At 46.6% G+C, this 15,165-nt stretch overlaps 1 protein-coding gene across 1 annotated transcript in view; it reads right to left on the bottom strand.

The window, feature by feature from the left end:
* Positions 1-182, bottom strand: part of LOC115893995 (hemicentin-2-like) — a 35,392-nt gene extending 35,210 nt beyond the window's left edge. The window contains exon 1 of the mRNA XM_030920137.1: positions 166-182. Within this exon, the coding sequence (XP_030775997.1) occupies positions 166-182 (17 nt within the window). The remainder of the gene's footprint in view (positions 1-165) is intronic.
* Between the last annotated feature and the right edge of the window lie 14,983 nt (positions 183-15,165).

The following is a 15,165-nucleotide window of genomic DNA, read 5'->3' as shown; positions in this document are numbered from 1 at the left end:
CTTTCTTGAGCCCCTGTCCCTGCAGAGTTCTCAGCCAGGAAGCCCCCCACTCTATGCTTCTCCTTCCCCCTTCGGTCTCAGCTCAGACCCCACTTCTGAGGCTGCTTCTGAACCCTTGCCCTGCAACCCACATTTCTCTGAGCCCTGTCCTGGCTCTGACCACACCATATGGCCCACGTCATGTCTGTGGACCTGCCCCTTCCACTCTGGCTGTGAGATCCTGCACCTGGCCATGGTAGGTGCCCAAGGAAGGTTTGCCACCTGAATGGGCCAGCAGGCATCAGAGAAATTTGGCAGCTGGGCATTGGCCACAGTGGGACATCCCCAGGGACTCCATTCTAGCCCAGAGCTGGGGTCCTAGGGAAATGGTCTCCTACAGAGCTACCAGTCTCGTGGAATATAGTGCAGCCAGGTGCCCAGACCCAGCAAAGGAGTGGAACTTGCAACCAAGTTCACAGGAAGTTGAGTCACCTGCACTTCTTAATGCTGGCTCTTTAAATCTCCCTGGGCTAAGTCCTGTGATTACCCCCAGAGTCTGGGCAGGGCTGGGCCAGCTGTTGGAGAGAGAAGAGAGGCCCCAGCTGTGGGAAGAAAAAAGCCAACAGGAGCCAGGAACCAGGCAGGACTCACAAATGGTGACATTTCAGGCACAGTGCAGGGAACATTTGGGGACAAAGGTCCTTCGGTCGTTCACACCACAAGCATTTGCTGAGCCCAAGCTGCGGTCAGGCACTCTGCTAGGCAGTGAGAGCAGCAGCGGGGCATGGGGGGATGAAGATGGAGAAGACGTGCTTCCCACCCTGGGGCGAAGAGACATGTAAACAAATAATTCTAAGTCAATGAGATAAGTGCTAATAGAAGAATTACCAAGCACTCTGGGAGCTCAGAGGAAGGAGTGGCTGAGCCTAAGAGGTCAGAGAAGGCCACAGAATGAGCCTGGAAGTCTTAAGAAACAAGCAGGGAAGGGTATTTGAGGAGCAAGAAGAGCATGTGCGAAGGCAGGGAGATCTGAAACACCCACGGACAGATAGCCCTGCATAACCAGTCAGGGGATGTCGAGCTGAGAACAAAGACCAGATCGCAAAGGACCTCTGTTATCTTCGAAATGCACTTGGGGTTTTTCTGAGGACACTGGGGAGCTATTGAAGAATGCAGGCCAGGAAGCCACCTGATTTGATGTGCATTTCAGAGAGGTCACAGCATAGAAGTTCAGAGGGTGGACCTTGTAGATGCCAGGAAGCCACACATCTACTCATCAAGGATGTAAGGGCAGAGCTGGCCCCAAAGAAAAAAAGCAAGATGGCTCTCCCCGAGTTGGTCACCAGGAGCAAAAGGAATCATGGATTTGGGTCCTGAAGCAGCCTGGCTACCTGGAGCAAGGCCTTCCCCTCCTGGGAGCTTGGTCTCTTCATTCATAAAATGATTTTGAGATGGAAGGGAGCTAACAAGATAATCTCTGATGTGTCTTGCAGCCTTATCACTCTGGAACCACCACCCTGGTCCCTCAGAGACAGAGGAAGGATGCGAGGGGAAGTCTAGGCTCGTCTTGGCACTGCTTCCCCCAACTGCCAGGGAAGAGAGGCTTGAGCAGGCACCTGTCGTCTGTCTGTCGTAGCTCCATCAAAGACTAATGTCTGACCTGACCCCACTGCCCATCCAGGATGGCTGGATGTGCTGCCCCAAGCACCATCCCCTGAGTGCCCAGGACTTCCCAAGAATGTAACTATGGTCAGATAACAAAAGTGAGCAAGGCTGCAGTGCAGCAGGCCCAGAGAAAACACAACTGCACCTCATCAATCAATTTCCATCCCACCACCTTGACTTGACTGCAGGCTGCCTGGGAACCCCACACTTTTCCTCTATTTCCAGAAGACGCGGTCTCAGTGGAGTTGTTTCCTAACATAGCACATTTGTTGTAGACAGCTATAGAGAGCAAACATATGCTGTGGGCCATCCACTTAAAGGAAACAGGCATGGGTATGGCTCAGCCTGCCGAGTTCAGCCCTGGCTCATGAACCCAGGTCTGTGCACTGTGTCTGCACTGGGGATCCATGTGCAGAGGGGCCACATCAAAACCCTGGACTCTGAATACATGGCCAGTGCACGCAAAATGACTCCTCCCTACCAATAGGCCTTCCTTACTCTTCCCGATTCCCTGCTCCCTAAATGCCTTCTAGTCTTGGCCGCATTAAATCTGTGATTCTAGGCTGGGCGCGGTGACTCACACCTGTAAACCCAGCACTTTGGGAGGCTGAGGTGGGCGGACGACCTGAGGTCAGGAGTTCGAGACCAGCCTGGCCAACATGGTGAAACTCCGTCTCCACTAAAAATGCAAAAATGGTGGCAGGCATCCATAATCCCAGCTTCTTGGGAGGCTGAGGCAGGAGAATTGCTTAAACCTGGAAGACAGAGGTTGCAGTGAGCCGAGATCGCACCACTGTACTCCAGCCTGGGTGACAAAGCGAGACTCCGTCTCAAAGAATAAAAATAAATAAATCTGCAATTCTAACATCCCCCACTCACTTCATCTCACCCCAGCCCTCAACCTCAGAGAATCTTCTCTGTTACTCTGAGAGAGTAAAAATACTAAGGGTGGAGAGGATTGGCCAGAGCCTCAAGGAAGGCCAGACCCCGTACGGACCCCCTCCTCATGCACTCCCTCTACAACCTCTAATGTCAACATCTCCTCTTCATGGAACAGATGAGACAACTGAGGCTCTGAGAGGTGAAGTCCTGTGTCTGGGGTGGGCTGTGTGTTGGCGTGTGCCTTCCCACAAATCCTGTGACCCACCCCACCATTCCATGCTGCCCCAGAAACATGGGGCAATGATTTGTTCAGGAATCCCAGCAAACAGAACTTCTTCTAGAACTAACCAGGAGCTTGGTGTCTTCCTCAGACACTCTTAGTCCTCTCGAGCAATTCCCCACGCTGGACTCAGACTCAAGCTTCAGATATTAAGCATCTTTGAAAGGCTGGAAAGTCACAGCCTACTCATATGTCACCAGAAGGCCTGGGCAAAAAGAGGAGGCAGAGAAATAACCCCGGGAATAAAGCAGAGGTTCTGCCCTCCCAGGGCCTGAGAATTAAAAAGTTTCAAATCCTTGTTTCGTTCCCCTAGGAAAAATTAAAGAATTAAGTAGGGGCCTGGAAAACAAGGCTAGCAGGAAGTCGGAGGAACTGACAAACAACTGGGAAGGTGAAGCTACCGAGGATGGGCTGCAGGAGCCAAGAAGTTAGAATCTGCAAGCCTGCACCAAATGCTCCAGGCAGCCAACACTAGATGATTTACTGCTGAATCCAGCCCCTCTATGGACCAGCCTCCAAGTCACATGGACCATAAGGAATGGTTTGAGACCATCCCAAGAAATATTTAGGCAGTTCAAGAGATGCAGAAACTGTTGCCCATCCCCACGTTTCAAGAACAAACAAGTAAAAGCTAAACCAGGGCCAAGCGCTCTGAGACTCGCTCCCCACCACCCAGGCCTAGCCCAGTGTTCCCTGGACAGGGCTCATGCCCTACTGAGCCCCTGATGCTAAAGTCAGGGGAGAAGGAGCTCGCCTTATTGGCAGGGGTTGTTCCTCACTGTTGGGGCAGTAAACTAAGCCTTGTTGTCATTTATGGCCATTTTGTCACCTTTATCATTGTCATCAGTGGCTTGCAAGAATATCCACAGTGAGTTGAAGTTTACTGTCTCCTTTTATTCTTCTGTCCTCTTTGTCTCTCTCTCTCTGTCTCATAATTAAAAATTCCATTTAACCGTTTTGTGTATTTTGGCAGACACTGTTGGCTTCCTACCCTAAATTCTTCCCTACCTTCTTCCTGGAAAGCCTGGCTTTCCCTCTGGCTTTCTGTCTCAGGTGACTATTCTTCCTCCACACGACCTAAGGAAGGGTAACCCCTTCCCCTCCCCAAAGGAAACCCTGATGGACTAGGTCACCCTGTAATCCCATTCCCCTTGCCAGTGACTGGGCTGGGAATGGGCCTTTGATGCAATTTTGGTCAATGGGCCATGTAAGAATGTATACTCATGTGTCTCCAAGAGACACAAAAGAACGAGGTCAGAGGACTTCTATTGCCTGGAAGTCTTGAAGTCTTATTCTAAAGCAACAGTAATTAAGACAGCACAACAAAGGCAAGAGGAAAGACAAATAAGTCAATAGCACAGGACAGAGTCCAGAAATAGATCTACACACAGATAACCAATTGACATTTTTTTTTGTGGGTACATAGTAGGTGTATATATTTATGGGGTACATGAGATGTTTTGATACATGCAGGCAATATGTAATAATCACATCATGGAAAATGGAATATCCATCCCCTCAAGCTTCAAGCATTTATTTTTTGTGTTACAAACAATCCAATTATACTTTTAGTCATTTTTGAATATACAGCTATCATTGACTATAGTCACCCTGTTGTGCTATCAAATACTACAGTCAACTGATTTTTTTTTTTTTTTTGAGATGGAGTCTCATTCTGTTGCCCAGGCTGGAGTGCAGTGGCATGATCGCAGCTCACTGCAACCTCTGCTTCCAGGGTTCAAGTGATTCTCCTGCCTCAGCCTCCTGAGTAGCTGGGATTACAGGTGCCTGCCACCATGCCCAACTAATTTTGTATTTTTAGTGGAGACAGGGTTTCACCATGTTGGCCAGGCTGGTCTTGAACTCCTAACCTCAGGTGATCCACCCACCCCAGTCTCCCAAAGTGCTGTGATTACAAGCATGAGCCACTGTGCCTGGCCCCATCAATTGAGTTTTGAGGAAGGTGCCAAGGAGGAAAGGAAAGTCTTTTTCAATGAACGGTGTTGAATATCTGTATGGTAAAACAATGAACCTGGATCCCTGCCTCACACCAGACACAAAGACTAATTGCAGATGATTTACAGGCCTCCATGGAAAAATGAAACTAGAAGGCATCTAGAAAATTAAAAAAAAAAAAAAAAAAAAAGACACAAGGAAGAAAGAAAGTGGACTCCCTCTTCTTCCACTTAGTGATGTGATGTCTGCATAGGAAGGGAGGAACTGTGCAGCCATCTTGGAACCATGTGGACACAGCCCATGGACAGCATGGAAAGAGAAAAGAGCTTCAGAGCTGCCCTTCATGTGGCTTTCTTGCTATGTGCAATGATGCATTTTCCTTCATTGTTAAGCTAACTGCATTGCATTCTCCATTACTTGCAGCCAAAAGCATTCCCACTGAGACACACCTGTCCTTTTCTTTTTCCCTCCATTTCACCTCCTATGGTGTAGAATTTTACATAACTATTTATGTTCAGGCAATAAACACAAAACCATGAATGTAGGGAGACCCCCTGAAACTATTGCTACAGAATAAAAGAGGAAATGCTTCTGATTATTGTAAATACAAAATTGCATACAGGATTGTGTAAAGACAATGCCAGGTCAGGCTGCCAGAATGAGCCAACTGCATGTGATGTGCTTCCCCCTGCAGAGAGCCTATGAACAGACGTGCAGTCAGGGAGGTTTCACATCACCAAGATTCCTATCCCAGAAAAGCAGATGTTCATAGCTCTGGGAATGGAATGCGACCCTTGTGGAGAGCCTATAAATGGATGCATGAGGGGAGCCTGTCCATATGGATAAGATAGGGCTATAAACGCCCTCATCTTGCCACGGCTCTTCTAGGCCTCTTTAAGGTTAAGGCATACTCCCTTCTGGTCTAACCGGTTGTCTAGCTTCATGTTCTGTTTCTATGGATTGTTTGTAACCAGATTTTGCTGCAACTGTTACTGCTGATTAATATCTTGCTAATCACAGGTTATGGAAAGACTGTTTCTGTTTTAAGGCTCTGTTAGAAATTACTGATGTACACGCTATATTGTAAATTCTTATCTCTGTATACTGTACTTCTGCATATAGATGTTATGTTAAAGAATTACTTCATCCCCATGTGACCATCTCACCTCATAATCAAATGACCCTAAATCCCTCACTAATCTACCCCCGCCCTCACTAAACTTAATAATAAATGCTGGTATATCCAGTGTATTGGCGGCATCACGGGACCAGAAGGCGGTGACCCCCCCAGACCCAGCTTTCACTATCTTGTGTGTGTCTATTATTTCTCAACCTGCCGATCCACCTGGGAACAAAGAAAGAGCGCCGTTGCATTGTGGGCTGCTGACCAGATCCCACAATACATGAACATTGACCTTCATGTGGAATTTAAGGATTGCTAAACTTTTTTCTGTACCTAGATTTCTCCTGTGTTGACTTTGGAATCCAACCCCTGGGGCAGGTGCTGAGGCACCCTGAGGAAAGGGCTGTGATTGTGCAGTGCCAAAAGTGACCCACAAGGGAAAGTGTCTCCAAAGGACAGAGACCACAATTGACTCATTCTCATTCATACCCTTGAACCCAAGTACAGCATCTGGAACACAGCAGGAGCTCAATAAGTAAGTGTTGTACGAATGGATGGATAGCACAAGAAAATTCCAAGCCCTTTCATTCATTGTATTATAAGCTCGCAAGCTTGAGCAGTACAATTAAAATACATAAACGGTATCTTAGTTTCTTTAATAACTCCCCTTAATTTACACTCTCTCTTTATTTAAGTTCTCCAGGTGTTTGAAGAATGTTATCAGAATTGGACAGTCGCTGTGTTGGGGACAGGGCCATTAAAGCTGGTATTTCTTCTCCCTACCTCCCTTCCTTTTCTTTTTCTTTCTTTCTCTCTCTTTTTCTTTTTTTTCGAGACAGGATCTTGTTCTGTCCCCAGGGTGGAGTGCAGTTGCATGATCATGGCTCACTGCAGCTGCAGCCTCAACCTCCTAGGCTTAAGCAATCCTCCTGCCTCAGCCTTCTAAGTAGCTGGGACACACTACCATGCCTAGCTTTTTTTTTTTTTTTTTTTTTTTGAGACAGGGTCTGTATTATTCCGTTCTCACACTGCTAATAAAGATATACCCAAGACTGGGTGATTTATAAAGGAAAAAAATTTAATGGATGCACAGTTCTACATGGCTGGGGAAGCCTCAAAATCATGGTGGAAGGCAAAGGAGAAGCAAAGGTACGTCTTACATGGTGGAAGGAAAGAGAGCTTGGTGCAGGGGAACTCCCATTTATAAAACCATGAGATCTTGGCCAGGTGCCGTGGCTCACGCCTGTATTCCCAACACTTTGGGAGGCTGAGGTGGGCAGATCACCTGAGGTCAGGAGTTCAAGACCAACCTGGCCAACATGGTGAAGCCCCATCTCTATTAAAAATACAAAAATTAGCCAGGCGTGGTGGCAAATGCCTATAATCCCAGCTACTCAAGAGGCTGAGGCAGGAGAATCACTTGAACCCGGGAGGCAGAGGTTGTGGTGAGCTGAGATGGCACCACTGCACTTCAGCCTGGATGACAGAGCGAAACACTGTCTCAAAAATAAGTAACTAGATAAATAAATAAATAAAACCATCAGATCTCATGAGACTTATTCATTACCATGTGAACAGTATGGGGTAAACCACCCCTATGATTCAATTACCTCCCACTGGGTCCCTCCCACAATACGTGGGAATTATGGGAGCTACAATTCACAATGAGATTTGGGTGGGGACACAGTCAAACCATATCAGGGTCTCACTATGTTGCCCAGGCTTTTCTTGTACTCCTGGGCTCAAGCATCCTCCTGCCTTTGCCTCCCAAAGTGCTGGGATTACAGATATGAGCCACCGTGCCTGGCCAAAACGGGCATTTCCATACAGCCTGACCTGCTCCCAAATTCGGACCCCTCCTGTCACAGCCACGGTCCCCCTCCACCCACATTTCCATCATTAGCACCATTTCCTCTTTGTTAAACAGCAAAAATGGAGAGATTTGCCCCAGAAGCCCCTGTGATACTGCACTGGGATCAGACAAGACATCCCTTCCCTTTTCCCATCAGCACATTAGCTTGGACTGTTCAACAGATAAGCTCTTGTCAACCAGAAGATTCTGAAAGCTATCTTCAAGGGAGTAGAAGGGAAGCATGACAGCCAAGAAAAATCATTTCAAAGCACTTAAAGATGCCAGGTCAAGAGAGAGGGCAGTGGAAATGAAAGATGGTGTAGTCACTGCGCAAAACAGTTTGGCGGTTCATCAAAAAAATTAATCGTGGAATTATTATACGACCCAGCAATTCCACCACTAGGTATATAGCCAAAAGCATCGAAAACAGGTGTTCAAACAAAAATGTGTACAACAGTGTTCATAGCAACACTATTCACAACAGCCAAAAGGCGGAAACAACCCAAATGTCCATTAACGAACAAAGGGGTAAACAAAATGTAGTAGTAACCATACAACAGAATATGATTCAGCAATAAAAAGGAATGATGTACTGATCCCTGCTACAACATGGGTGAACCTTTAAAACATTATGCTAAATAAAATAAGCTGGATGTAAAAGGCCACATAATTTGTGATTCCATTTATACACAATCATATAAATAGAATCTGGAAGAACCCAGAATAGGCAATTCCACAAAGACAGAAAACAGTTTAGTGGTTGCTAGGGGATGGGGATAGGAGAGATAAGGAGTGACTGCTAAATGAGTACAGGGTTTCTTCTTGGGGTGATGAAATGTTCTGGAACTAGATAGTGGTAATGGCCACAAGACATCATGAATGTACTCAATGCTGCTGAATTGTATACTTTAAAATAATTACAATGATGAATTTTATGTTATGCGTATTTTTTTTTTTTTTTTTTTTTTTTGAGACAGGGTCTCACTCTGTCACCCAGGCTGGAGTGCAGTGGCACGATCATGGTTCACTGCAAGCTCAAACTCCTGGGCTCAAGTGATCCTCCCACTTCAATCTCCTGAGTAGCTGGGACTACAGGCATGCACCACCATGGTCAGCTAATTTTTTTGTTTTGTTTTGTTTTTGTGAGACAGAGTTTCAGCCTGTCGCCCAGGCTGGAGAGCAGTGGCATAATCACAGCTTACAGCAGCCTCCATTTCCCAGGCTCAAGTGATTCTCCTGCCTCAGCCTCCCAAGTAGCTGGAACTACAGGCATGCACCATCATGCCCGGCTAATTTTTGTATTTTTAGTAGAGATGGGGTTTTTGCCATGTTGGCCAGGCTGGTCTTGGACTCCTGACCGCAAATGAACCATCTGCCTCAGCCTCCCGAAGTGCTGGGATGACAGGCATGAGCCACTGCACCCAGCCTCAGCTAATTAAAAAAAAAAAAAAAATTGTAGAGAGGGGATCTCACTATATTGCCCAGGCTGGTTTTGAACTCCTGGTCTCAAACTATCCTCCTGCCTTAGCCTCCCAAAGCACTGGGATAACAATTATCACATTAAAAAAATAGTATGGCTGCCTGGGAAGGGTGGCTAGAAAACCAGAGTAAGGTGATCTCAAATGACCAGGGGACCTGGGGAGGCCGGCTGGGGCCACCCTCTGCGTCTAAGTGAGGCTGAGCCCAGCCTCTGCAGTGGGAGTGATAGATTCCGAGCCCAGGCCAGAGTTCTCTTACCTCCTTGGACCCCTCCCCACTCGTCTCCTTTAAGTACCTGTCAATTCAATTTAGGTTTGTGAAGTCTCCACTAAGGAATCCACAGTGTCACCAAGATGATGTCAATCAAGTAAAAAGATCAATCCTAACTATTGGGCCATGACAGTTGACCTTTGATGAAAGCAGAGAATGGCAAAAGGAATTAGATTAAAGATGTTTAATTAATGGTGCCTGGAGCTGCTTCCCAAGAAACGCCATTTGGAAAATCTGAAGGAAAGAAATGTTCCCAGACCAGACAGCAAGCCATGACCTCCTTAGCCTGAAGAGGAGCTGCTTGCCAAGGGCCAAGATTTATGGGGTGGACTCCGTTAGCAAAGGAGATGTAATTACATCTCACTTGACATTTAGTAGAAACAGGCCTACATCCCAGGAACAAAAGCATCAAAAACAAAGTGGTTAGTGGCTGCTGCACAGACACATACAACATATACATTTGTCTTGAGTTTGAGCCACCCAAACATCGAGTTTGGGAATGCCCCTGCTTATGAGGCTTAGTGGAATGCAGAACTTGCCTGCTACTGCAGATGCTAAGATGACGGTTACTTTCTTTCCCATCTTCTCCTGCAGCTGAGGCAGGGGCTTGTCATAATCTCTGCCCATCAAATACACTTGAGCTGGCCTTTGGATTTGGAACCAGAGACACAAAGAAGCTGATGGTCCCTCAGTGGCAGTAGAAGCAGCAGTTCCTGGCGTGGTAGGGGCAGTTGAGCCAGCCACAGCCTCTATTCATCAGGCTAGGACTCCGATGCCTTCAAGGGCTTGTTTCTGCCTCGGTAGCGCCAAGCAGAATTTTGTAGCTCACCTGTGAGCACTTCATAGTGCTGCTTAAATCAGCAGAAGTTGGCTTCTATTGCCTGCAATTAAGAACACAGTTCCCAGGTGCAGTCGCTCAAGCCTGCAATCTCAGCACTTTCAGAGGTGGAGGCGGGTGGATCACTTGAGCCCAGAAATTTGAGACCAGCTTGGGCAGCATGGCAAAACCCCATTGCTACAAAAAATACAAAAAGCGGTCGCCTGTAGTCCCAACTGACTCAGGGGCTAAGATAATGGGAGGACTGCCTGAGCCCGGGATGTCGAGGTTGCAGTGAGTTAGGTTGCAAGGAGTTAAGACCGCACTCCAGCCTGGGTGACAAAACAAGACGCTATCTCAAAAAAAAAAAAAAAAAAAAAAAAAAAAAAAAGCGTCTCATCCCTTCTAGTAGTGGCTTCCAACAAATCCCTGCCGGAGTAGTCATGCGACCCAACCTGAACCAATCATAGTGTCTCATCCCTCCAGTTACAGTGATTGGCCTAAAGTTGGGCATGTGACCCACACAGAGCCAATCAACATCTTTCCCTGGGATGTTTCTACTGTGGAAGAATCCCTTTCCCTCTGGGGTCATGGAACTCAAAGACTATAAAACAGGGAAGGGTGGGGCAGTGGGCGGAGTGGGGCATGGGGGCCAGCAGCCGTGTTCCCCACCCTCAGGGACGAGGTCATCTGCAGTAGGAGAGAGTGAAGCCAACAGGGACAAGAAGGCAGAGAGGAAGAGAAGCCAGGTATCCTTTGAGCCCCTGGTCCCACCATACTTTCTGTGGTGTGATTATGCAAATCTGTAAGTTCCTTTTTTTTTTTTGGAGACAAGATCTCCCTCTGTCACCACCCAAGCTGGAGTACAGTGGTGCAGTCAAGGCTCACTGCAGGCCAGGCGCGATGGCTCACGTCTGTAATCCCAGCACTTTGGGAGGCCAAGGCAGGCAGATCACTTGAGGTCAGGAGTTCGAGGCCAACCTGGACAACATGGAGAAACCCCATCTCTACTAAAAATACAAAAAATTAACCGGCCATAGTGGTGGGCATCTGTAATCCCAGCTACTCAGGAGGCTGAAGCAGGAAAATCACTTGAACCCAGGAGGCAGAGGTTGCAGTGAGCCAAGATTGTGCCATTGCATTCCAGCCTGGACAGCAGAACGAGACACCATCTCAAAAAAAAAAAAAAAAAAAAAAAAAAGGTTCACTGCAGCCTTGAACTCCTGGGCTCAAACAATTCTCCCACCTTGGCCTCCTGAGTACCTGGGACCACGTACACACCACCACGCCCAGCTAATTTTTTTTTTAAATTTTTTGTAGAGTGGGTGGGGGGGAGTCTCACTATATTGCCCAGGCTGGTCTCAAACTCCTGAACTCAAGTGATCCACCTGCCTCGACCTCTCAAAGTGCTGGAATTACAGGCGTAAGCCACTGCACTTGGGCCCTATACATTCCCTTTTCTTGCTTAGGCTCATTTGGATTGGATTTTTGCCATGTGTAACAAAAGTCCTAAGTAATGGAGGTGGAGAAATGTTGCTTTATTCAGGACATGGCCTCATGGGCCTTTCTCTTGGGATGACAACTGACTTACAGTTAAACGAAACGAAGTCCCTGTGAACAAAAACATCTTTGGCAGAGCAGAGGCCAACATCAGTCAACCAGCAAACATTAACTGAACATCTTCCTTAGTCGAGGGCCTGGCATAAGCACTTGCACCATATGAAAACTAATCTGGCATCCAGCAAGCATTCAGTAATTGCTGGGCACAACAAACTATGATTAGCATTGGTGCTAATCGCTCGTTTCCATTTACAGGTCAGGCACGAGGGGATGGAAAGGGTGGGTTCAGGATTTGGGATGGGTTTTGGCCCCTTTTTTTCCAAACATCTCTAAGGCCCCACCCCAAGTGGTTCCTTCTAGCTCTGTGAACTTCAAGAAGGGAAAGATATATTTTTGTGTTTTTTTGTTTTGAGACAGAGTTTCGCTCTTGTCACCCAGGCTAGAGTTCAATGGTGCCATCTCAGCTCACTGCAGCCTCCATCTCCCAGGTTCAAGTGATTCTTCTGCCTCAGCCTCCCAGTAGCTGGGATTACACGCGCCCACCATCACACCCAGCTAATTTTTGTATTTTTAGTAGAGACAGGGTTTCACCATGTTGGCCAGGCTGGTCTCGAACTCCTGACCTCAGTGATCCCCCTGCCTCAGCCTCCCAGAGTGCTGGCATCACAGCCGTGAGCCACCGCGCCTGGCCATATTTTTTGGTGTAACCAGAAAAGTGCGCTCACTGAGGGAGTTGGTGATCTGCTCTTGGAGAAAGCAATCCACTTTAAATACAGTGCTTTAATCATTTAAGAGTTCCCTGAATTCCAGCTTGTAACATTCTTGCCAAATCTCCCCTCCTGGCTTGGGGAGCTCAAATCTGTACCTTCTGAGAGGCCTGTAATGAGAGAAAGACTAACCCCCCACCCCCTGACCCCCACCCAAAGCTTCTGCAGGATGTTCCTCAAATCAACACATTGAGCATGATGGCTTGGCCTCTATCTGACCTTCAGGCCTCACTCAGTGAGACATAATAGCCAAAAGAAACACAAGTGAGAATCAAAGGCATCAGAGTCAAGTAGTTCCCTATTGAAGACTCTTGAAATCTTAGCAAAGGCAGAATCACACCTCAAAAGCACCCGCTCAACCTCCCAAAAACCCCCTTTCAACACGTCTCCCCGCAATGCCTGTCATCCTTACAGCTGCTCCTCTAAATTCTCTTCTCCTTCTCTTGCTTCAGCTCTCCTCTCCCTTCCAAATCTGTGATTTTCCCAACCAGGTGTGGTGGGTCATACCTGTAATCCTAGCACTTTGGGAGGCTGAGGTGGGAGGATCATGTGAGGCCAGGAGTTTAAAACCACCCTGAATAACATAGTGAGACCCTGTTTCTACAAAAAAATTTAAAAATCATCTAGGCATAGTGGTGTGCACTTGTGGTCCCAGCTATTTGGGAGGCTAAAGTGAGAGGAGTGCTTAAGTCCAGGAGTTCAAGGTTATGGTGAGCCATGATCACACCATTGCATTCCAGCCTGGGTGACAGAGCAAGATCCTGTCTCTAAATAAATAAATAAATAAAATATAATTGTCTCCTTCTAATAGTAATGAGCCCTTTTTAAAATGCAAATAAATTTAGCCCCTTTAGACTTGCCCCAACTTCTCCACCCATTACCCTCCTTCAGCCCACCAAACTTCAAAGAAAACAACAAAATGTTCATTAGGAGATCAGGAGGAAAAGGCAATGATTACCCAGACTGCACCCAGCCCTCATCAAAAAAAAAAAAAAAAAGCAGGCTGGGCACGGTGGGTCACATCTGTAATCCCAACACTTTGGGAGGCCGAGGCGGGTGGATCACCTGAGGTCAGGGGTTTGAGACCAGCCTGGCCAACATAGTGAAACTCCATCTCTACTAAAAATACAAAAGTTAGCTGGGTGTGGTGGTGTGCACCTGTACTCCCAGCTACTTGGGAGGCTGAGGCAGGATAATCACTTGAACCTGGGAGACGGTGGTTGCAGTGAGCCAAGATGGCATCACTGCACTCCAGCCTGGCTGACATAGTGAGACTCCACCTCAAAGAAAAAAAAATCAACAACAACAGAAAAACAAAGCATACGTGTGTTTGGATATACATAGGTGATGCCTGAAACTCAAGCACTGGAGCAAGAAGACTGGCAAGATTTAAACCAATGTGTGTCTCTCTCCCGAGATGGTGCAATTAATGACCCCAGTGTTGCCATGAAGACCCGGCACTATGCTCTGACTCAGACTGCTGAGTGACCAACTCATCTTGTCCTTCAGAAGTAGCATTTTGTCCTCTACTTGACCAATTTCTGCATATGGTGGCTCAACTTCTCTCAGTCATTGATAAAACTAGTAGATAGAAAATCAGCAAGGATGCAGAATGACCATACCACCAACCACCTGTTTCTTGTTGACATTCAGAGAATATTCCACCCAACAATGTCAGAATACACATTCTTTTTTATTGCAACTGAAACAGTCACCAAGATAGAACAAATCCTGGGTCATAACAAACCTTAAGAAATTCAAAATAATTAAGATGTATAAAGTACGTTCTTCTACTATAGTGGAATTAGACTAGAAATCAATAAGGAAAATAAAATACAATACTAAAATGTTCAGGACGCAGGTAAGGCAGGGTTTGGGGAAAATTCATAGCATTAAATGCTCACATTAGAAAAGAAGAAGCGTCAAATCAATCTAAACTTCCACTTTAATAAACTAAAGAGACAACAAATATAAACCCGAAGGAAGGAAATAAAGAGATGAAATCAATAATGTAGAAATTAGAAAAAAATCAATGAAACCAAAAGCTGATGCTTTGAAAAGATCATTAAAATTGATAAACTTCCAGAAAGACTGACAGAGAAAAAGAGAAAAATTGTCAATACCAGGAATGAAAGAAGGCATAGAACTACAGGCCCCACAGATGCTAAAAGGACAATAAGGGAATAGTCTGAACAACTGTGAACATACACCCAACAGGTTAGATGAAATGGACGAATTCCTCCAAAACTACAAAATACCGAAACTCTCCCAAGATGAAATAGATCATCTGAATTATCCTGTAACTACTAAAGAAATTGGATTTGTGGCCAGGCACAATGGCTCACACCTGTAATCTTAGCACTTTGGGAGGCCAAGGTGGTCAGATTGAGGTCAGGAATTTGAGACCAGCCTTGGCAACATGGTGAAACCCTGTCTCTACAAAAAATACAAAAAAATTAACTGGGTGTGGTGGCGTGCACCTGTAGTCCCAGCTACTCGGGAGGCTGAAGTGGGAGGATCACCTGAGCCCAGGGA

This window comes from Rhinopithecus roxellana, chromosome 16 (assembly GCF_007565055.1).
Source record: "Rhinopithecus roxellana isolate Shanxi Qingling chromosome 16, ASM756505v1, whole genome shotgun sequence".
Classification (NCBI taxonomy): Eukaryota; Metazoa; Chordata; class Mammalia; order Primates; family Cercopithecidae; genus Rhinopithecus; species Rhinopithecus roxellana.
Note: the sequence above shows the minus strand (reverse complement) of the source record. Positions and strands in the feature narration are given on the sequence as shown.